General features: G+C 37.6%; 3 protein-coding genes across 3 annotated transcripts; 1 reads left to right on the forward strand and 2 right to left on the reverse strand.

Moving 5' to 3' along the window:
• Positions 1-1,835: 1,835 nt before the first annotated feature.
• On the reverse strand, positions 1,836-2,747 carry LOC148932283 (uncharacterized). Its single transcript, XM_089065054.1, has one exon. It carries the CDS (start codon positions 2,745-2,747, stop codon positions 1,836-1,838), a length of 912 nt encoding a protein of 303 aa, XP_088921180.1.
• A 7,381-nt stretch (positions 2,748-10,128) lies between these two features.
• Positions 10,129-13,836, forward strand: LOC148932284 (protease Do-like 9). Its single transcript, XM_089063793.1, has 9 exons — positions 10,129-10,666; positions 10,929-11,128; positions 11,215-11,395; positions 11,961-12,152; positions 12,755-12,987; positions 13,082-13,183; positions 13,280-13,330; positions 13,415-13,519; positions 13,599-13,836. Exons 1-9 carry the CDS (start codon positions 10,189-10,191, stop codon positions 13,695-13,697), a joined length of 1,641 nt encoding a protein of 546 aa, XP_088919919.1. The 5' UTR covers positions 10,129-10,188; the 3' UTR covers positions 13,698-13,836.
• A 4,202-nt stretch (positions 13,837-18,038) lies between these two features.
• Positions 18,039-21,653, reverse strand: LOC125205496 (uncharacterized). Its single transcript, XM_089065660.1, has one exon. The coding sequence runs from the start codon at positions 21,524-21,526 to the stop codon at positions 19,766-19,768; it is 1,761 nt and encodes a 586-aa protein (XP_088921786.1). The 5' UTR covers positions 21,527-21,653; the 3' UTR covers positions 18,039-19,765.
• Between the last annotated feature and the right edge of the window lie 1,401 nt (positions 21,654-23,054).

Genomic DNA, 23,054 nt, shown 5'->3' on the forward strand with positions numbered 1-23,054 from the left:
CTAGTATAATATCGACATCTTCCATTTTCATTACTCCCAAATTATTAGCGACAACCTTACATTCTCCAAGCAAAATTTCTAGGTTCGAGCATCTTTGTGTTATTTCTATAATTCCCCCTACTGGTGAGGACACCGTTATTCTAGGTTCCGCTGGTTCTGTTGTGAGTTCTAAGGTGTCTACACACGAGGTTGATATGAAGGAGTGCGAAGCACCAGTATCAAATAGTAGAACAACGGGTACGTTCAGTAGGGTGCCCATACCTGCCAGATTCTCATGGTTGTTGTTCCGCTGGTTTCGTCCCAATGCATACGCCCTGGCCTGTGTTGGGAGGCTCTGTCGTTGTGGATGCGGGGCCTGGTGCGGGTTGTTTTGAGTATTTGCCTGTAGAGCTCGCAGGTGTTGACGTTGTGCTGGTGGGTTAGTTGGTGCACTCCTTCCTTGCGGTCCACTACGACAATTCCTGGCGATGTGGCCATTCTTTCCACACGTATAACAAGTCATCTCTCCGGCCCTGCAGATTCCGCTGTGAGGTTTGTTACATTTGGGACAAAGATTGGGTCTTGGCTGAGTGTATCCTGTCGGGTTGAAAAGAGGCTGCCTTGCAAAGTTTTGAGGGCGGGGTGGTCCGTGCCATGGCCTCTTTTGTCCCCACTGGTTCTGGTTCCCTTCCCACTTTCTCTTGTCCCTTGGGGCTTGGGTCGTGGTCTGCAGTGGCATATTTGTGGGGTTGGGTGTAGGTTTTTCCTTAGGCAATGCAGCTTCGATATCCAGTGCCAGTTTCAGAGCTTCAGAATATGGTAGTATGCCACGACTGGCCAATGCTACTCTTATTTCGTGCCTCAAGCCAGCACAAAATTTTTCGGACATCTTTTCATCGGTATCCACCTGATCAGCTCCATATCTAGACATGTCAAAGAAGGCGCGATCATATTCCGTCACCGACATACGTCCCTGTTTCAAATTGTAGAACTCCGTTTCCTTCTGCTTTTTATAGCTCTTGGGGATGTACTTGTCGTAAATTCCTGTCTTGAACTGCTCCCAAGTTAGGTTCTCTAGCTGATGCAAGGTCATTGTCTTCTTGCGGGCCTCCCACCAGTAATCTGCTGACCCAGTCATTTGGAGTGAAGCACAAATCAAACGCTCCTGGTCTGTGCACTGCAGTAAGTCAAATAGGCGCTCTAGCGTACGTATCCACGCTTCTGCTTCTGCGGGGTCGCCTCTTCCGTCAAAAGTTGGCGGGTTCTTCTTCAGAAAAGTGTTCACAATCGTCCTATCCACCGTTGGGGCAGGTGGAGGCGAAGGTGATAGAGGTGGAGATGGGGGCGGGGTGTCTGCTTGCGGTTCTTCGACCTCGGGTCGCGGCCCTCTATCGCAACCCCTTCCTCTCCCTCTTCCTCGGGGTCGTCCAGCTATCCTTGGCGCCATTCTATATCAATAAAGCATTTCTTTTAAAGTTACTATTGTCGGAAAGATTAAAGATTGAGAAGTAAAAGAACTTTATTTTACACCAACAATTATCACAAGTTTCTACTAAAGACAGGAAGTAGCAACAAACATATGTATATATATATACAAGAGTGTATGTACAGGGAAAATTTGCCTCACAGAGGACTTTCGTACAACCATTCTTGGCGTCGCAAAATATTACATTCGTTACTAAACAAATGCTAGTCAAAATAGGTCAAGCCACGGAGCACTCACACGAATACTTCCGTGATGTCAAAATACTACAGCCAGTCATAACATAAACCAGAACAGTCTCATAACGGATCCGTTTCTGGTGTACACACATATACATATATATACATAAACATCCCATCACTAATCATAATGTCTAGGTGGTACTCTCTGCGGTCTCTAGCTCCTCCTCCTCGGGCTCCTCCTCGTCTGAGCTCTCGTCGATGTTGAAGGCGGACTCCATAGTGGTACCTGGCGCATGTGGCCCTTGAGTGATGACTCCCCAATGGCGTCTAGCCCACGCACGGGGCCTACGCTCCCATGGTGTGGGCTCCTGGCGAGTAGGAGGAGCTGTCCCTCCCGGCAGTGTCTCTGGGCGAGTCTCGGTAGGGAGTGGCAGTGGCTGTAGACGACCGGTGCCCATAACGACCTTCGGCTCGTCCTCCTCCATCTCCGAAGAAGAAATGAGGGCCTTGCCCCTCCTCCTCCTCCTCTCAGCAGCAACTGCTCGTAGCCCCCTGGCCTCAGAGTCGGTCGCCGATGTCCCGGCTAGGCTCGGTGACGAGGAGCTGACGTGGTAGAGATCATCCTCATCCACAGGGGGACGAGATGGCCCTGCCTCGAACTCCCCGCGAGTCCGACGTCCTAGTAGGGAAGTCGGCGAAAGAGGGAATAGGTCCTCGGGCTGTGGAGGAGCTGACTGTGGGGCAGCTGGCGGTGAAGCAACTGGCTCTGGCGGTGGTACCGGCTGCAGGAAAACTCCGGGGAATCCTACAGCTGCCAGATCTCCCGGGCGTACGTATGGCCCCCTCGGTGCCTGCCCGTGCAGAATGAAGCATAGGTGAAGCTCTCCGATGAACTCCGGAAAGTTCCCCACAATGTCAAAGAACGGGGGCACAGGGAATAGGTAGTAACGTGTGAGGTCAAGGGCATAACCTACCCAATCAGAGGGCAGGAGCCTGATAAGTCGCTGAATACCATCGAAGTGTGAGACCCCGATGGAGTAGGCCCTCTCCCAGAGCCATCGAAAGTGCGCCAGGAATAGCCTGAGATTGTCACCCTCAAACATCACAAAGGTGAGGTACTCGAACAAAATATCTGACATCGTGGGATACACCATCTACAAATAATGTGTGTCGATCAGATCTTCTTATCCTCATACATAAATATGCGTATAAAGCGTAAGAAAGTAAACGTGATGCAATGCATATGCTAAGTCACTACGAGTCGTGCCCTCACTATGTCATAATTAAGCACTAGAAGGAGTCCTAAAAGGTCAGTTATGTATCACATCTTACATGTTCACTATCGTTCGAGAATTCTAGTGATAAAGTTCTTGGTGTCGTTTGCCTAGCTTAGGAAAGCGTTGGCAACATACTTTTTTGTTCTACCAAGGCCAAATATAATATTCAATATACAAATCTGTAAACAATATATAAATAACTTACCTTTGCCTGGTTGAGCGTGTTGGAGTGGGTGCTGGGAGTCTCTCTCTTGTTAGACGAGAAGTCTAGCGGAACAATGCTAGACTAGAGATTATTGGAAAAAAAAGACTCTCGGGTTCAGAGCATGAAAACCATGCTCTGATACCACTCTGTCACGACCGTAGTTAGCTAAGGATAGCATAACCCGGTTTATCGCGACTAAGGAGGGATTATAAGAAGCGGGAATAGAAATTAGGGGAGGTTAAGGTCAAGACATAGAATACACACAAATTATAATAATAAAGGATATTACTTAGCAAAATATACTCGATCAAGGGGACTCGAGAGACTGTTCTTACAAGTTCGACTTATACGAGTTTAGAAATTTAATAATAAGCGAGGCCTTATTAATGGCACAGCGGAAGCAAAAGAACGCGGTTCATGTGTGGAGACATGAACCTCCGAGAGTTTTATTCTTATATAGCTACTAGTCTGCCCTCCACAGCACTTGATCCACCCTTCCACGATCAACCTGCATATTTAGAAATATATGCAGGGCTGAGTACGAAGGTACTCAATGAACACATTGCCGAAAAATACACATATACATTTAAAAAAAATATTTTGTCAGGCCATTACCATAGTAACACTCAGGGGTTTTATTGAAAAGACCTGAGCTTACTAAAATATTCACATTGGGCCCTTTTTCCTGTACTTAGCCATATCTGATCATCTTGTGCCGCTGAGATGGTGATCTCATACGGTCACCTTCCCTGCCCAACAGGACAGAGGTATCCTTGTGCCGGGAAGGTGGCCACCTTCCACGGTCACCTTCTCTGCCGTCCGTTCACGGCCAGAGGTATCCCGTGTACACTAGTCCGAGCGGGGACACCACCCTCACTGGGACCCGAATTCGACTTATATATATATATCATCATTCATAATTCACTTGGCCTTAGCCAACAGATAGGCATCATACACAAAACATTTATGGCGAGACAATATCAATAAAATCACGAACATGTGTTCGAGTTTTCACAAAATATAATTTGTATTTTTAGTATAAGAAAGCTCACCTTGATCGCCTAGTTTTCCTTACTTGACTCTTTCGTTCCGATTCTACTTGCGAACGTACCCTTTTAAAATATCACAAATGGGAAAGTACTATTTTAGTCTTAAAAGTATTCTAATTAAATTAGAGAACATGCCTCGAGCTTAATCTCTAAAAAAAATACTAATACTAATAATAATAATAATTATTATTATTATTATCTTTATCAATATTTCTAAAAAGCTTGTTTTATTTAGTATTGCTTCCTTTGCGATTCCCGTGTTCCGACGGAATAACTAAAATTCATGCAAAACTATAGTAATTCGTTTATCTTACTAAATCATTTTAGCTTGGGCCCATAAGTAATTAAATTCAAATTTGGCAATTCTTTAATTACTTTCTACATTACTTTTACAACATCAATTAAAGGAACCCAATTATATTATTTCAAGCAGTTGGGCTCAAATTAATTTGTATGGTCCATCTAATTAATTTAGGAGCCCAATTAAAGGAAACCCACATTCAAAGTCCCTAGCCTTCTTCTTCCTCCCTCATTCATCTAGGAGAAAGAACTCTCCCTCTCTCTCTCCGCCTTGTTACTGCCGCCGCCCAGCTCCAGCCCCGCCGTCCTCCTCCGCCTCCGACGGCGCCACTCTCCTCTTCCTCATCTCTCCCTCCCTTCTCTCTTTCTCTTTCCACAGATCTCTGCAGACCTCCGTGTCCCCCCACTCCCCCGTCGTCGACCTCAGGCCCGCCGTCGCGCCACCGCCACCACGGTTCTGCCCCAGCCGCCGACGCCGACCCCCTTCCGGATCTGCCGTGGCTGAGAACACGGCGGCTCGCCGCGGCGGCCTCCCCCTCTTCCTCTCTCGGTTCTCCTCCCTTCACCGCCGGCATGCACTACCTCCGCCTCCGACGCCGTTCTCCAACAGATAGGGATCAACCTTCTTTTGTTCATCTATTTTCCCTCTCTCTCCCTTTTACTTTATCAAGATTTTAATTTTTATTTTATTTATTTATTTATTTATTTATTTTTTTGATGATGAAACTTGAAATTTCCAAAATTTCAGATTTTAAGAATGAAAACAGTGACGATTTTCGGAGTGTGGGCTGTTGATTGTCGGCGACGGAGTGCCGAGGTTGCTGTCGGAAGTCTCTCCGACAAATTCCTATGTTATTCAAGCTAAGTTCTTAGTACCCCTTAAAGTCTGCCATTTCTAAGTTCTTGAGAGGCTATAGCAACTAAGTTCTTGAGATGCTAAATTTACATATACGCAATTCCATTAGATACTAATTTGGCATTTTGGACAGAGGTTGCTTTATACCTATATGCAGCATGTTGGATACTAAATTTGTGTCTTGAGCAGAAGCGTATTTGCCTATATGTGAAATATTCATGGATGCTAAATTGGTGTTTGGGGCAGTGGCTATGTTGTTCTTATGTGTCATGTTGAGAAAGTGGGAGAGAAAAGTAAGGTTGTTGGTGCTTATTTAGACAGTTTTTACGATAGGTTTATATTAAGAGAGAGGGGTCTTGTAGTTTTTACCTTGAAAGGTACTAGGTGGGGCTTTTGCTCCTGCAAAGGTTGTCCTCTTCCTTAGTTCCCTTCGTATGTATATTTATGTATATTGTCAGAATCTCTGGTTGGGTAGGTGATAGAAAACGAAAGGTTGCTATTGAAAGCTTACCTACCTTTGTGTAAAGCTCTTTACTTGTCTGAAATCTCCACACTTTACTATCCTTGTCCTTTGTATACTGTTATAAGTGGTTAGTGAGTTGAGTTTCTCCTAAAAGAGTGGTGTTGTAAGGGTTTCTAGCTATTTATATGGACTGCTTAAAGTAGTCACTTGCTAGACAATGTATTAAATGCAGCTGATCCTTCTGGCACCAAATATCCCTTTGCAGAGATATTCATCATTACTGAGTAAAATATCCTATGTGGAAATTATAAAAAAAAGAGAAGGGAGAATATAGACCATTGGTTTGGTCTGTCCTTCATTAAATGCCTCTGAGCATAGAATCCTTACAGATATGAGACGTTTCATTTATCTCAGGAGGCTTATATATTTGAATTGCTTAATAATGATTAAAAGTTATACGTGTGACATGTTTCTTTCTCCTCTTTTTTTTTTTTTTTTTTAGGAATTAATTCTATTTGGAGAGATATTGCCATCGTGCGACGACGGACATTTCCTATAACAATTTGGATTGTTGAGATGGCGCTTTCGGAGTTTGAGCGTCATTTATTGTAATAGATTAGATTTGTGAAATTGGACCTTTGTCGGATGTATCAGATATTAGTTTTGGTTTTGAGATCTTATTTCTTTATTTGTTATACCCATATATGTGTGTGTATATATATATATATTATTTACTACCTACTCAACGTCAAAATAAACAATAATGAAATTCTATCGTGATCCCGATTTAATCACAAAGTCATTTATATATATAATTAAGCCAATACTGGTATTTTTAATAACAATGTCTTAGCGGGTTGTTACAGACATACTTGGATTTTACATGGTTTTAGAGGGTGGTTATGTATGAATTTGATCATATTTTGTCTATTATTGGACGTGTTTATATCTACTTCTCTATTATGTTGGTATGTTGACCATTTTGTTAAGAATGTGTCGAAAAAGGTACAAAATATGTGGATGTGCAGCAGCCTTGGTTTGAGATAATATTTACTGGATATTTTGAAGTCCAATCAGCCCCTAATGCATATCAATCTCTTCGTCTTCGAAAGAGCTTCGCGTGGGTATCTCGCACGCCTCAATCGGAGTTCGGTAGAAGAAGTTATGGCCGTTATACGAATACTGCGCTGTCCAGAAAATCTCACCCGACCGGGTGAATTATTACCCTATAATTCCACCCGGCTGGGTGGCGTAATTATGCCTGCGAGATTCCAGAGAGTACCAAAGAAGTCCCACCCGGTCGGGTGAATTTCCAGTGGATTAATTCCACCCGGCCGAGTCCGTCATTTTGGCGTTTTTTTAGAGCTGAAACACAATTTTTTGAAGAGAAAATAAGAAGGAAGAATTAGGTCAATTCTATTCATTCTCTACAAGCAACAAAACACATCTCTCTCTTTGTGAAGAACTCTTGGAAGAAGATTGAAGATTCAAGCTTCAATTCTTCCACCAATTGCAATTGGGATCATGATTTCCTTTGTTTTGCTTAGTTTCTTTTTGTTTTCTACCATGAACATGAGTAACTAAACTTTTCATGTAGAATTCTTGGTGAAGATGCATTGATTCATAGTTTTAATCCAATTGACTTCGTTTTTATCTTGCTCTTGCAATTGTTTGAATTATTATTGTGCTTTTTCCTAACAATTGCTTGATCACCAATTGGGAGAGTAGGGTTTCTTAGAGTGATCGGGAGATGAAATATTTAACCTTGAAAGAAGAATAATTCACACCTTAATTCAATAAAACTCGGGAGAGTTGAGGTTTTGAGTGGGATCTTTAATCTAATCGAACTATTAGGAGTTAGGTCTAAGAATTAGAAGGGGACTTCAATTATTACACCTAATTTACGAATTTCTCACCTCGGGAGGGGGTTTAATCTATATTTGTGATTGATTCAACAATTCTGGAGACTTTAAATGGTAAATCGGTTTCAATTGGGTTAGGCTATGAGTTGCGCATCGGATCCTTGAATTCTGCATATTTCTCTATCATTTTCTACAACTTGCTTAATTGTTTTCTTGTTTAAGTGCTTTATTTTAATCTCTGATTTTATATGCTTTTAGTAGTTGTTAGTTTAAACCCAAAATTCCCGATCGTCTGGATAGTAGTTGAAATTTGTTCGTGGTACTTAGGTTTACACTAAATTGTCTCTGTGGGATACGATATACTCTTGCTTGCTGTTTGCTACGATAACCCTGTACACTTGCGAGTATTATTTGGGTAAAATAAAGTTGAGTCAGGATGAACTAATCAAATCTGGCAAACAAATTTTTAAATTTTTATCTCCAGCACGTGATATGGATGAACTAATCGAATTTGAGAAATTTCTTAAATTACATGGACATTAAAATTATATTACCAAACTACAATAAATGTAATGGGAGACAACTTTCTCATTAGAAAGAGGTGAATATTATTAAAATTGTTCTATTTTTATATTCTCTCCGTTCTAAGATAGTTGAGTCGTACTCCTTTTTAGTTTATCCCAAGGTAGTTGAGTCGTATTCCTTTTTTGGTTAAAATTTTATTGTCTCTCTTACTTTACTCTCTCCACTTTAACTTTTGATAAATCAAATTTTTAAATCTTGTGTCTAAAAGAAATGCATCAACTATCTTGGGACGGAGGAAGTACTAATATTAATAAAATATTTTTAATTATTCAAATTACCATGGAATCATGCTACCTGGTACTTATAATTTTATTATTTATATTAAAAAATCACCATTCATTGAAAATGTTTTAATTGTACATAGAACATACGTGAATTATAAAACCTTTGTGTTAGAACAATTCAATTGTTATTAAATTCTTTTATTTCAATAATTAAATTATCATAATTTTGGTTATCAGATTTTTGGATTTTTATGCTCCCTCCGCTTGAAGGTAGTTGAAGCATTTTTTTTGCACGAAATTTAAGAAATTGATGTACTATTAAAGTTAAATTTGAGAGTGTATAGTAAGAGAATGAATAATATAAGAGTGTAAAGTTTGAGAGAAGAAAAAGTTTTTTGTAAAAAAAAGAAATGACTCAACTACCTTGGGACAACTGAAAAAAGAATACGACTCAATTACCTTGGGACAACTGAAAAAAGAATACGTCTCAACTATCTTGGGATGAAAGGAGTATATGTCACGCAATTTTGTACTCTATTTCTCAGATTAGATCATATTTCATAGTTCGGATTACGGATTGTCGAATAATTCAGAGGATTGAATTGGATTCGTTTTTTCGTAAAACCACTACTAAATAGTGCCTTAAAGCATCTTTAAGGGAAATAGGTAAATTGAGAAGGTTTATTTTTTATTTACCTCTTCAAGAAGATAAATATGTTTTCTTAAAAAGTACTCCCTCCGTCCCAACAATAATTGTCACTCTTTTCCATTTCGGTCTGTCCCACAATAATTGTCACACTTCATTTTTACCATAAATGGTAAGTAGGTCTCACATTCCACTAACTTACTTGACTCATATTTTATTATAAAACCAATATAAAAAAATGGGTCCTACATTCCACTAACTTTTCCAATCAACTTTACCTTACGTTTCTTAAAATCCGTGCCCACAATAAGAGTGATAATTATTGTGGGACTGAGGGAGTAGTACTGAATTCCAAGGAAAGAAATGAAATTGAAAAAGGTATGCAAAAATAATTACTCCATCTGTCTTCTATTAAGTTTCCATTTTTTTTTCATTTTGGTCCGTCCCAATTAAGTGTTCATTTTTACTTTTTACTGTAAATGGTAAAAACAGATTACACATTTCACTAACTCATTGCATTCACCTTTTATTATTAAACTAATATATAAAAATATGACTCGTATTTCACTAACTTTTTCGTTCTACTTTTCTTTACATTTCTTAATTCATGTGAAAAAAAGTGTACATGTAATAAGTGATGGATGAAGTACTATGTTAAAGAAAAAAAAATAAAAGATACTCTTCAAAATAAAAATTAAATTACTTATGTTTTAAAAAAATAGTCTTACTTGTGGATGACACGAAGTTAATGAGATAAAAGAAAAAGTATATAAAATAGGGAAAGAAAAGAGAAAATAAGAAAAAAGTAAGTAAAGTATTAGAGAAATTTTTTATTTTTAAAATAAAACTAATTTTAGTAGATATATCCCAAACTGGCAAAGTAAGACTATTTTAGTAGTATCATTATCTTCCCAAATACTCTTTCAATTGAAAATTAAATATTCATAAAAAAGAAATAAATTTTGATAATTACCACTTTCCATATATAAATACAGCAATGTAAGAAATCGCTCTTGCGCCAATTTCCTCCAAAGTCTAAACTGAATCCTCTCGTCAACCATTATTCAACGTCCAACGATGTGCAGCGAAACCCAACACCAGCGACAGATCGACAACACCAACAACACAGCTTCCCCTCCCACCACCACCGCCGCATCCGCAGTCGATAATGCGGAGCTCATCATCACGCCCGCCCCTGATCGCCGTCCCTGTGAAGTTTCCGAGCCTGAACCTCCCGTCTCAGTCTCAGTCCCAGCTTCCAATGGAACAGTGCCTAATTCGCTTATCAAGGCGGAGAATCCTGTGGCAAGAGCTCCCCCAGCGATGGACGCGGTGGTTAAGGTTTTTTGTTTCCATTCGAAGCCGAATTTCTCGCTGCCGTGGCAGAGAAATCGGCAGAACAGCTCGACCAGCAGCGGCTTTATTATCAAGGGCAGGAGGGTTTTGACGAATGCACATTCTGTGGAGCACTATACGCAGGTTAAGCTGAAGAAGAGGGGTTCAGATACCAAATATGTCGCCACCGTGCTTGCAATTGGGGAAGAATGCGATATTGGTGAGGCTTCTTACTAATTTGTGTTTGCAACTTTTAATTCATAGCAAAATTGGGAATATTCAAATTTATGCTATTGGAAATTTGGAGTGCAAGATCTTATCTTTGAGCTAGCTATGATTGTTCATACTCGTTTCACAGGTTTTTCAATGTTAGATTAGTGAAAAATCTTAAATGTTTTGGTCATTAGGTATATAGGGTTTTAATGCTTTTAAATTAGCTGGAGTATTGTTGATATTTATTTGGTTTGCATGATACTGGACAGCTTTGCTAACAGTAGAAGATGAGGAGTTCTGGGAAGGGGTTTCTCCTGTAGAATTTGGGGATCTGCCTGAGCTTCAGGATGCTGTTACCGTTGTTGGTTATCCAATTGGGGGCGATACAATCTCTGTAACCAGTGGAGTTGTTTCACGAATAGGAATTCTTTCCTACGTTCATGGATCAGCGGATCTTTTGGGATTGCAGGTATAGTCGTACAGATGCCATTTGAGCTCCGTGAATTGAATTTCCAAATGAAGTTTATGATGTTTCTGAAATTTTCTTTCTTACAGATTGATGCCGCCATCAATTCTGGAAATTCTGGTGGACCTGCTTTCAATGATAAGAAAACCTGTGTTGGGATTGCGTTTCAATCACTCAAGAACGAGGATGTTGAGAACATTGGTTATGTCATACCAACGCCGGTCATTATGCACTTCATTCAAGATTATGAGAAGAATGGAAAATATACTGGTTTTCTTCTGGGCCTTCTCTTGTTTTTCTTGGTCTCTTTGTAGTCAGATATGCAATTTTTGTAGGGTCTTGTGGATATACCTTCTCATGCAGAATTCTTCTATCTTGCCTCTTGAGGGATTTTGGAAAATGATAGAGTACTAATAGACTAAAATATAAAATGTCGAGTACTTTAGCAGTAGAGGTCGGGGGCTCTAAGATTGTAGGTATTTCCCCCTCCTTCACCATGAGCACTTAGTGTGCAGTTCTAAATATAATACATGTTTCTAGACATGTCTTGCTTTAATGTGCTCTAAGGAAGTAAGGATGATGGTCAAGCTTTTATAGTTTGATAATCTTGGTTTCTGGTACTCGTTTGATAGTCTTCAAACTATTACTTGATTGATTTGATACTAATGTCCATCTCTAGACTGCAATTAATAGATGAGTAAGTGTAGTATCTCATGATTTTTTCTGCTTCTTCTTATTTTTAACTTACTGTATACTTCCATTGACTTAAATTTACCAATTATCTGCCTAATCCTTTATCCTGAATCCCTGACGCAAAGTATTCGTTGCTTGCCAGGGTTCCCAGTTCTTGGGGTTAAGTGGCAAACGCTCGAAAATCCAGACTTGCGATTGTCTATGGGGATGAAACCTGAACAGAAGGGTGTGCGCATAAGAAAAATTAATCCCACTTCACCAGGGTATTCTGTTTTAAAACCATCAGATATTATACTTAGCTTTGATGGGGTTGATATTGCGAATGATGGAACAGGTATAAGTTTATAAAGGATTCCCTGGTCACTCCATAAATATGTTTACAGCTTCTATTTTCCTTATCAACCTCTTTCCTGACATGTGGTTGTTGAACTATATGCTGGTTTTTTAAAATCAAATCTCTTTAAAATTGTTTTTTCTAGTGTCATCAGCAGTAGGAGTTTTGGCTAGTTGTGACTTTTGGTTTCTAGATGCTCCTTTTATTTTCTCTGAATTTTGAACTTCCTAAGCAACATTCTAGCATGTAGAAAGAGGCATCCACCCGGCACCCTAAGACCAGAAGTTCACTTATATGCTTAATTATGAATTTTTCCAGAAAAATGGGTATATTAGTAGAGATGTAACATACTATAGTTTGTCCTATTGACAAACGCCTTATCACGTTATACAAGCAGGAATGGGTACGGTGCAAATGGACAGGATGTGAAAACTTTAGCCAAGAATTAGTTGTTAGCAATAGGTAGGAAATAATACCTATAACTATAACTATAAGTGAAGTGCTATTGTGTTAGACATATCATGAATTTCTGTGCTAGCTGCATTGGTTCTCTTTAAATAATGTTACAATGTGGTGTTCATAACATCATTTTTTGCATGCAGTTCCATTTAGGCATGGTGAGCGCATAAGCTTTAGCTACCTGGTGTCCCAAAAGAATACTGGGGATACTGCTACAATTGAAGTTCTGCGTAATTCTGAAACTCTGAAGCTGGAAGTCAAACTTGACATAGACAGAAGGCTCATTCCAGCTCACAATAAGGGGAAACCTCCTTCATATTATATTATTGCTGGATTTCTTTTTTCAACTGTTTCTGTTCCATATCTACGTTCTGAGGTTAGAGTTCTGCTCCCGACAGCATTGACATCCAATATATGCCTATATAGGTGCAAGTCTAGCTTTATTATCTTACTTTTCTATCTGTCTCCAGTATGGAAAAGATTTCGAGTTCCTAGTTCCAGTCAAGTTGTTGGACAAGCAGCTGTATGGAATGCCCCAGTCACAGGATGAAGAAATCGTTGTTGTTTCTCAGGTTAATCTTGACTACACCATAATGCATATGTTCAATGTTACATCGGTGAGTGATGATTATGTGGTTAACACTTGTTGCTTGTTAAACTTGGTGAAGGTGCTTGTGGCTGACATCAATATTGGATATGAGAATATCATCAACTCCCAGGTTAGTGAGAAATGCTAGTCTCCTCTGATATGAACCACTGAAAGGCAATCTTTCTTATTTACACTTGTGTTTCTATGCATCTAGATTCTTGCTTTCAATGGTGAGCCTGTGAAGAACCTCAAGAGTTTGGCTAGCATGGTGGAGAGCTGCAATGAAGAGTATTTGAAATTTGATCTGGAACATCAAAAGGTGAGCATTCTATTCTGTCTTGCTTGTAATATGGCAAGTAGTAATTTGTTGAACACCTTCAATCTTCTTGTTGGTGCAGCTTGTGGTCCTCCAGACGAAGACTGCTAAAGCCGCAACCGTGGACATTCTGGCGACTCACTGCATACCCTCAGCCATGTCAGATGATCTCAAAGCATGATACTATGCATATACTCCGTCCATCTGAAAAAACAGTCACATTTTTTCGTTTTGGTCTGTCTGCCAAAATGGTGAAAATAATGTATTGATCGATTATTGCAAGTATAATGTTATGAATAAATGAAAATTACTATCTTCCATCCGAATTAAATGTCTCACTTTAATTTAGTACGAGTTTTAAAAAATATAAAAAAGAAAATTAATAGAAAAAGTTAGTAAAATGTGGATTTTATTTTTTAAATATTAAGAATAAAGAGTGAACTTAATAATTAGTTTATGGAAAATGAGGTTTACATTTTTTGGGTAAGTGAAATAGAAAAAATTACATTTTTAAGTACTTGGACAAGAAAAAAATCATGTTTAAGGTGCCCTGTCAACTGTTTTGCTCCTGAAGCCAATGAATGTCGTATTAGTTATTATGTTCATCTCATTATCAATATCTGTCACGTCAATCATTTACTGATGTTAATAATGTCATTTATTTAACATTACATTGCTTTTTAAATCATGATTTAATGGACATGACAACTTCCGTTCATATTTGATAGAGTACAATATATATGAGTGATGATAAATTAGCATAGCTATACATACAAATATTAAGACAATTTTGTTATTTTTAAATCTTCTGAACATAAAAAATTTAATTAGTTTTTATACGATTGAAAATATACTAATTGTTTTCTATATTTTGATTATTTCTAGACTTTTCAAATGAATGATAATAAATTCTAACTATGTATACTACCTTTAATAATTTAAAAGTATAAACCTTAAATAATTTCAGTATACTAAAAAATAATAAAACATATTTAATAAATTAATATGTACTTACACTCATTTACTTAAATAAATAAATCCAAAAGTTTGAAAATTCAATACTGAAATAAAAGAATATAATATTATTAGAACGGTTTAACACAAAGTTTTATAATTCATATATGTTCTATGTAAATAAAAACATATTAAATGAATAATAAATTTTCATTTAAATAATAAAATTAATGAGTAGTACAAGGAAGCATAATTTCATGGTACATCAAATAATAACAAAAAATAGAGTAATTTTAATTTGTACTCAACTCTTTATAAAGAGAAAGTTGTTAGAGTCTCATTCCATTTATTGTAGGTTGCCAATATAATTTTAATGTCTTGTAATTTAAGAAGTTCTTCAAATTTGTTCATCCGCATCACGTGCTAGAGATAAACACTGAAATATTCGTTTGTTTGAGTGTTTATCTCTAACTTTTGAATTTATGTACACATAAAATTATCTTTCTGTCACATGTGTTGTCCATTATAACACCGTGCTTAACAGCGAGGCAAATGCAAGTAATTGAGTAGATATGAGTCTTAGATTCTATATTTTGAATTTTGAGACTATAATTTTCATACTATATTTTAGTGACTATTGTGGCTTTTGATTCTCCTACCACATTAAAAATTCGACAATGTTATAAAAAAATTGAAAATAACTTGGCATGGGCTTCAATTCTCATACTTACTATATTTAAGCCCCCAATTGAACCAAATTGTGTCCACCAATATTAAGCGTCGTTTATATCTTTGCTCTTCTTGCACCCCTAATTTCAAGTGTCGTCCTTTGGGCATATATTCTTAGTGACTATTGCCATTTTTATGCAATTTCAGATTCTTTTTAGATAAAATTGGATTGGGGTAACTGCTTTTAAATTCACCAACTTTTCATGAATTCCGGTTTTTCCCACGAACTTTAAAAAGTTTGTGTAATATCATGAACTTTATTGTCAGTTGCTATTTTCCCATGTCAGGTTTTCCGGTCTGATTCATACTGTTCGTTTCCTATTAAGACAATGTCCAAATTCTTTTATCTTACTATCATTATTTTCGTCTTTGAAATAGCTTCGCGTGGGTACTTTGTACGCCTCAATCGGAACTCGGATGAAGAAGTTATGGCCATTTGATGAAGGCTGCGACCTTTGTGCGACCTTGTACTATCATAATGGCCATAACTTCTTGATCCGAGTTCCGATTGAGGCGTACAAGGTACCGACACGAAGCTATTTCAAAGACAAAGATAACGATAGTAAGATAAAAGAATTTGGACATTGTCTTAATAGGAAACGAACAGTTTGAATCAGACCGGAAAACCTGACATGGAAAAATAGCAACCGACAATAAAGTTCGTGGCATTACACGAACTTTTTAAAGTTCGTGGGAAAAACCGAAATTCATGGAAAGTTGGTGATTTTAAAAGCAATTACCCCAATTGGATTTCATAATTTGGATTTCAGCTTGTCTAACAATTCAGATGATCAATTCGTATTCATTTCGCATAAAATCAACGGCGCCTTAGAGTGAGTTGCAAATGCTGATAAATAAGAGTAAAGATTAAAATTGGTCTCGAATATATGCTCATTTTACGATTTTGGTCATAGACATTATCTTTTGAATTTTTGGATCCCAAACATTTCAACTTGGATCACAATCGGTCCAAAGTTAACTTTTTCGTCAAATTTTAACGGACAACATTTTTAATCCCGATTTTGACCAAATTAAACTGTTAAATATGATTACTAACTCTCTAATTATATCTTTAATTATTTTAATAATTTATCATTTAAAAAACAAATAAAGAAAATGAGAAAATGAGAAATTCAAATTTTCTAAACTCATCCAGCTCTGCCAAATCCGGAGGTTGGATGAGAATTCAAATTTGCCTAAAAGCGATTAAATTGGGAGCTACTGATCTAACTCTTCAAATCCGGAGGTCATAAGCATATCCATGTATGAAAATAGGATTACGAATGGGAGGTTTTATGTTCCAAATATTCGAAAAGTTGAGGTGGTGGGCCTTCATTTGATAGATCTGGATGAGTTTGAATTTCTCATTTTCTTTTTTAATATTATTTATTTTATATTTTAAATGATAACTTATTAAAATAATTAAAAATATAATTAGGGAGTTAGTAATCATATTTAACAATTTAATTTGATAAAATTGGAATTAAAAACGTTGACCGTTAAAATTTGACAAAAAAATTAACTTTGGACCGATTGTGAAATTCTAAGAAATCTAAGATATTCTGAGATTAGCTTAATCAGTGAAATAAAGACTCCAATGAAGAGAGAATGAAAGAGGAATTACGTTGTTGTTTGTGTTCGTCCATGTAAAACGACGTCAATGGCCATCTCCAGAGGAACTTAGATTCAAGTGATCATTGAAAATGTTTGAATAAATTTAAAGAATATTAAGCATGAATTGGAAGAATGCAAATGTGAATTCAGGTTTGTGCTCATTTGACCTAGGCCATGTTGGGGACGGAATAATGAGCTCGGAATTTATTCTAATCTTATTAGTTCCACAGATGACTGGTTCGAAGATCACTCTGACAAAGATGGTCACCAATAAAATTGAATTTTTATTAAAGAACAAAATATATTATACATTTGAATTTTTTTTTCTTAATCTTCAAACTATGAATGAATACAAGAAGAAGTTGATGTGTAAATATTTTTAGTTTCACGAAATCCATGTTTGATATTTAAATCCATTCATGAATAAAAAAAAAAAGGTGATGTTTGATTTATAAATTTACGAATTTATTCAAATAGATTGATAAAAGAAAATGATAAATGCAACATAAAAATTGTACTCCTGGGTTGCGTTAGTGTGCTAACTAAATTAAAGTAATAACTAATAACAATCTATTCTGTGTATTAAAATTATCAACACAAAGGCATAATCATATCAATACAACATGTAAATTTAAATATCAACACAAAAACATAAATTTATCAACACAAGAATATTGATAAATTTATGTTCTTGTGTTGATATTTTTAATATACAAAATTGATATTAGTTACTTAGTTATTACTATAAATTAGTTAGTATTTGATCACACACCTTGCACTCCTTAAAATGGGCTGGTCCAGCCTTCGATGTGCATCTTGGACGAGTTGAGATTTACTCCCTCCGTCCACCATTTAAAGAACCCTTTTGTCATTTTGATTTGTCCACGATTTATAGAACTATTACTTTATTTCACTTTTAGTATGTGGATTCCACTGTCCACATCCCACCAACTTTTTATACTCACAATCTAATACTATAAAACTAATACTTTAAATGAGTCTCACTTTCCACTCACTTTCTTCCTTTATTTTTCTTCACAAAGTCAAACAATTTCTTAAAACTCGTGTCGAGTCAAAATGACTCTTTAAATGGCAGACGGAGGGAGTATATTCTTCTTAGGGGATTTGTAAATTCTGTGTCAGCCCAAGAATTTTTCTTTTTCTTATTGGGATGGACCAATTATATTACCCACTTTTTTATTTCAGCCCAAATATACTGGGGATCAACTAAAATTTCATTCTATTATTGATTGACACCATGTTACATGCTCTTGGTCTGAAACCATGAGAGAAGTTACTCGAGTACCTATATGAAACATTTATTTCATTTTTCCTATAGCTATAAGTTACAACGCGCCATCTGCTCACACTCCAATCCCATGTTGGGTGAGGACAAGCTTTTCTTTTCTGATCTGGATCGAGTAACAAACCAGCTCCACTTTAGTTCATCTGAATCAACGGTCCAGATTAACCCAACATTGCCCATTCATCCCAGCCATCCATCTAGTTAGTTTGAATTAAAAAGCTCGGAAGTGCCCGTCGGAAGTTATCCGCATTTAGTGGCCCCTGGATCGATCCATTTCAGGGACACATATCTTAACAATCTCCACCTTGGACTTGAAATGATCGTGATTCGTGTGGCTCCCTCCATCTTCATAACTTCACCTTAACAAGCAACCACACCTACCAGCTTCAAGCAATGCTTGAATTTTGAAACTGCAGCCCTTCCATCTTTCATCATGAGATAAACACAACTATCATATTCTAATTTCTGGAAACCAATGTCTGCCAGATAGGAGTCAAACCATTGTCTGTTACTTTGTTCGAGTCCATAGAAGCTCTTCTTGAGCAAGCATACTTTATCTTCTTCTCCTTTCACTCTGAAACCTTATGGCTGCTCCATGTATATAGTTTCCTCCAGTTCCCCATTTAGGAAAGCTGTTTTTACATCTAGTTGATGGAGTTCCCGGTTCAATTGGTTGACATCAGCAAGCATAAATCTGATGGAACTATGTTTAACAACGGATGAGAACACTTCGTTGTAATCAATCCCTTCTTGTTGTGTGTAGCCCTTTGCAACAAGCCGGGCCTTAAACCTGATTTGATCCTTTCCAGTCACTTCAACTTTCTTCTTGAATATCCATTCACAACCTACAGCCATCTGTAAAAGTGATCTATCAACCAGAATCCAAGTTACATTTCTGAGCAAGGACACAATTTCTTCTTCCGTTGCTTTTATCCACCAACTCTTCCCTATACTTCTCATTGCCTCTTGAAAAAGTAGCTGGTTCATCAAATAAGATATCCTCTGCAACACACAATGCATAGAATACCATCTCATAGTCATTGTACCTCTCTGAAGCTTTACATTTCTTCTTGGTCTATCTCTAGCCAGCTTATATACTGTTCTGCTTTTGTATATTATCAGCTTGCACATCATATCTTCTATTCATTGGTGTTCCTGACACACCTTGACCTGTATCAGTATTATGCTGATATTCACTATTTTGTTGATTTGTCAGCTCCACCTCCAGATCAGCTCCCTCCTCGCTCTTTTCCTTTTCAGCATATGGCATCCTTGTCTCATCAAAGACTACATATCTGTTGACAACTACAAAATTCATCAAATTGAGAAGATAGATAACCAAGACCATTATTGAATTTCAGTGATGTGCCCTTCTGTTTCTCCACTAACAAATGCCATTCTCAAAAATATTTGAAGGCTTCTGATTTTTCCTAAGTATGTAGACCCATAGCTTCTCGAAAAATCATCAATTTTTGACATGAAGTATCTATCTTCGGAGTTTGACAAATTTTGCAGAGAGAAGGGATTTAGGAGACATAAAACGAGTCCTAGAAACCCACAGCATGTTGGAACTGGTACACTCGAAAGTATCATAGCAAATAAAAATCAGTACCATGTAAAACAAACTATCATCCAACTAGATTAGCCTACACCTTCTTTGGTAAAAGTTTAACAACCATATCAAAAAGAACACCATCATTATCCTCCCTTCGCAGAGTTTCACTCAACATCGAAATAGTGGTGGCGCCAAGTGTGCATCCCCCTCTTGCAATCATCTCTTTCAAGACAAGAATCGCATCATCCAACTTATTCCATTTGAGAAGACCTTGAACAAAAATATTGTAAGTCACGCTGTTGGGCAAGCACCCTTTATTCACCATTTGCACCATCAAATCCTTAGCCTCTTCTACCTGCCCTTCTTTGCAAATTGCACCAATAAGGCTTGTATATGTTATAACATCAGGCTGCACATTTCTGGAAGGAAGCTCGTCAAACACATCCTTTGCTTGTCTGAGTTTGCCATCTTTGCACAATCCTTCGATGAGGATATCATAAATAACTATGTTTGGAATGATGCCTTTGTTTTCCATGGTATGCAATATGGAAAATGCTTCATCAATACGATGAGCACTGCACAAACCATGTAACAAGATTCCATAAGTTGTTGTATCAGGATAAACTTGTAGAGCTTCCATCTCTTTGAACAGCTTCAAGCCCTCTTCACACCGGCCTTCACCAAATAAGGCCTCTAGCATTATGCTATAAGAAACCACATCACGCTCTAACCCTTTAGAGCGACTCATGGTAAAAATACGACTGACTTCATCAGTTCGTCCTAACTTGCAGTACCCATTCATCAAATTATTGTAGCTTCTAACATTAGGCTTGATTCCAGATTTCACCGAGAGTTGGAAAATGTTTCTAGCTTTTTCTACCTCGCCCAGCAAACAATATCCATTCATCAATGCATTGTATGTAACAATGTCGGGTTGAACATCAATTTGCCTCATCTTGACCAGCATATGCTCAGCCTCTTCCATCCTCCCCTCTCGGCAAAGGGCATCTACAAAAATATTACAAGTAAACACATCTGGGCGAACATTATCCGATATCATCTTCCTTAACATGTCTTCAGCCTCTTTTCCTCTACTATGATTGCATAACCCCTCAATTATTGAATTATATGTCACAACATTGGGTGAAATCCCCTTCTCACCCAAGGTGGAGAAGAGTTGGAGAGCATCGTCAACCTTTCTATCTTTGCACAAGCCGTTAATAACTATGCTGTAAGCATAAACATTAGGTTTATAGCTTCCCTTTTCCAATCGACTAAGCAGTTCAAGCGCCTCAAGAGTACCTCCAGCTTTGCATAACCCATTAAGCATAGTATTATACGTATATTCATCCGGATTGCACAGTTTCTCCGCAGACAACTTCCAACACAGCTTTGCAGCCTCTGGGATCCTTCCGACCAATACAAGGCCTTTGACGAGAGTGTTAAAAGTTACCACATCAGGCTTGTAGCCACGCTTGAAGAATCTGCCTAAAATTGCAAACCCAAAATCAGGTGTTTTCAGTCGGCAGAAACAATCGATGGCAATATTCAAGGTATAGTCATTCACCGGAGATTTCCTCTGAAGCATTTCGTCGAACAGTTGAAGGGCAAGTGAGTATTTCTGCATCTTGACCACAACACTCAATAACTTGGTGAAATCAATGACAGAAGGGAGCGGATGCATTCTTAACATATTCCGGAATTGATCGATGGCATCATCGGGCTCACGTATGCGGCTGAAATCGAATTTGGGATATGCGGAAAAGCATCGAATTTGATGGCTGGCGCTGAGAAATGAGTGAAAGTATACGGGTTTAAGCGAACAATTTGAAGGAAATCTTCCGAAGATCATGGCTGGTTTCACAGATATGGATTAGATTGTGGATCTGGAATTATTTGGTTAATTTGGATTTCAATTTTCAGTTTTGGAACAATGTGCTCAGAATTTTCTAGTTCGGAATTGTCAATAAAAATTTGAAAATTCAATACTGAAATAAAAGAATATAATATCATTAGAATTGTTTAACACAAAGTTTTATAATTCACATACGTTCTATGTAGATAAAAACATATTAAATGAATAATCTTTTCATTTAAATTAATAAAATGAATAAGTAGTACAAGGAAGCATAATTTCATGGTACTTCAAATAATAAAAAGATAATTTCCTAATTTTAGTAAAAAAATTAGAGTAATTTTAATTTGTACTCACCTCTTTATAAAGAGAAAGTTGTTAAGAGTCCCATTACATTTATTGTAGGTTGTCAATATAATTTTAATATCTTGTTATTTATGAAGTTTCTTAAATTCGTTCACCCGCATTATGCACGTGCTAGAGATAAACACTGAAATATTCGTTCGTTAGAGCGTGTTTACCTCTATCTTTTGAATTTATGTACACATAAAATTATCTTTCTGTCACATGCGTTGTTCGTGATAACATTGTGCTTACCAGCGAGGCAAAATCAAGTAATTAAATAGATATGAGGTGCAGATTCTGAATTTTGAAATTTGAATTTGGATAATATTTTAGTGACTATTGTGGCTTTTTGATTCTCCTACCATATCAAAAATTCGACAATGTTATAAAAAATTGAAAATAACTTGACATGGGCATAAGCCCCCAATTGAACCAAATTATGTCCACCAATATTATGCGACGTTTATATCTTTGCTCTTCTTGCACCCCCTAAATACAAGTGTCGTCCTTATTTTTATTGACTATTGCCATTTTTATGCAATTTCAAATTTTTTAAGATAAAATTGGATTTTAGATTGTCTGAGATCAACTCGCATTCATTTCTCATAAAATCAACTGCGCTAGAGTGAGTTGCAAATGCTTATAAAAAAACCCATGCAAATTCATTGAGCCAATTCCCTCTAAATTGCTTCCAAACAAATTAAAAAATGAGCAGCCAAACCAAACACAATTGTGACACGACAACAACAACAATAACACAGCTTCCCCGCCTACCACCACCGCCTCCGCAGTCGATAACGCGGAGCTCATCATCACACCCGCCCCTGATCGCCGTCCCTGTGAAGTTCCCGAGTCCCAGCTTCCAATGGAACAGTGTCTAATTTGCTTACCAAGGCGGAGAATCCTGTGGCCAGAGCTTCCCCAGCGATGGACGCGGTGGTTAAGGTTTTTTGTTTCCATTCGAAGCTGAATTTCTCGCTGCCGTGGCAGAGAAATCGGCAGAACAGCTCGACCAGCAGCGGCTTTATTATCAAGGGCAGGAGGGTTTTGACGAATGCACATTCTGTAGAGCACTATACGCAGGTTAAGCTGAAGAAGAGGGGTTCAGACACCAAATATGTCGCCACCGTGCTTGCAATTGGGGAAGAATGCGATATTGGTGAGTACTGAAGCTTTCTTT

This window comes from Salvia hispanica, chromosome 2, assembly GCF_029641045.1.
Source record: "Salvia hispanica isolate PSC_SH4W2 chromosome 2, Shi_PSC_v1, whole genome shotgun sequence".
In the NCBI taxonomy this organism is placed as follows: Eukaryota; Viridiplantae; Streptophyta; class Magnoliopsida; order Lamiales; family Lamiaceae; genus Salvia; species Salvia hispanica.

Bases quoted from the DNA above. Each gene is read 5' to 3' on its own strand.
- LOC148932283 (XM_089065054.1), bottom strand. From the start codon at position 2,747: ATGTTTGAGGGTGACAATCTCAGGCTATTCCTGGCGCACTTTCGATGG.
- LOC148932284 (XM_089063793.1), top strand. From the start codon at position 10,189: ATGTGCAGCGAAACCCAACACCAGCGACAGATCGACAACACCAACAAC. The intron at 11,129-11,214 runs GTATAGTCGTAC...TCTTTCTTACAG, and splicing joins CGGATCTTTTGGGATTGCAG to ATTGATGCCGCCATCAATTC. The intron at 12,153-12,754 runs GTATAAGTTTAT...TTTTGCATGCAG, and splicing joins TATTGCGAATGATGGAACAG to TTCCATTTAGGCATGGTGAG.
- LOC125205496 (XM_089065660.1), bottom strand. From the start codon at position 21,526: ATGATCTTCGGAAGATTTCCTTCAAATTGTTCGCTTAAACCCGTATAC.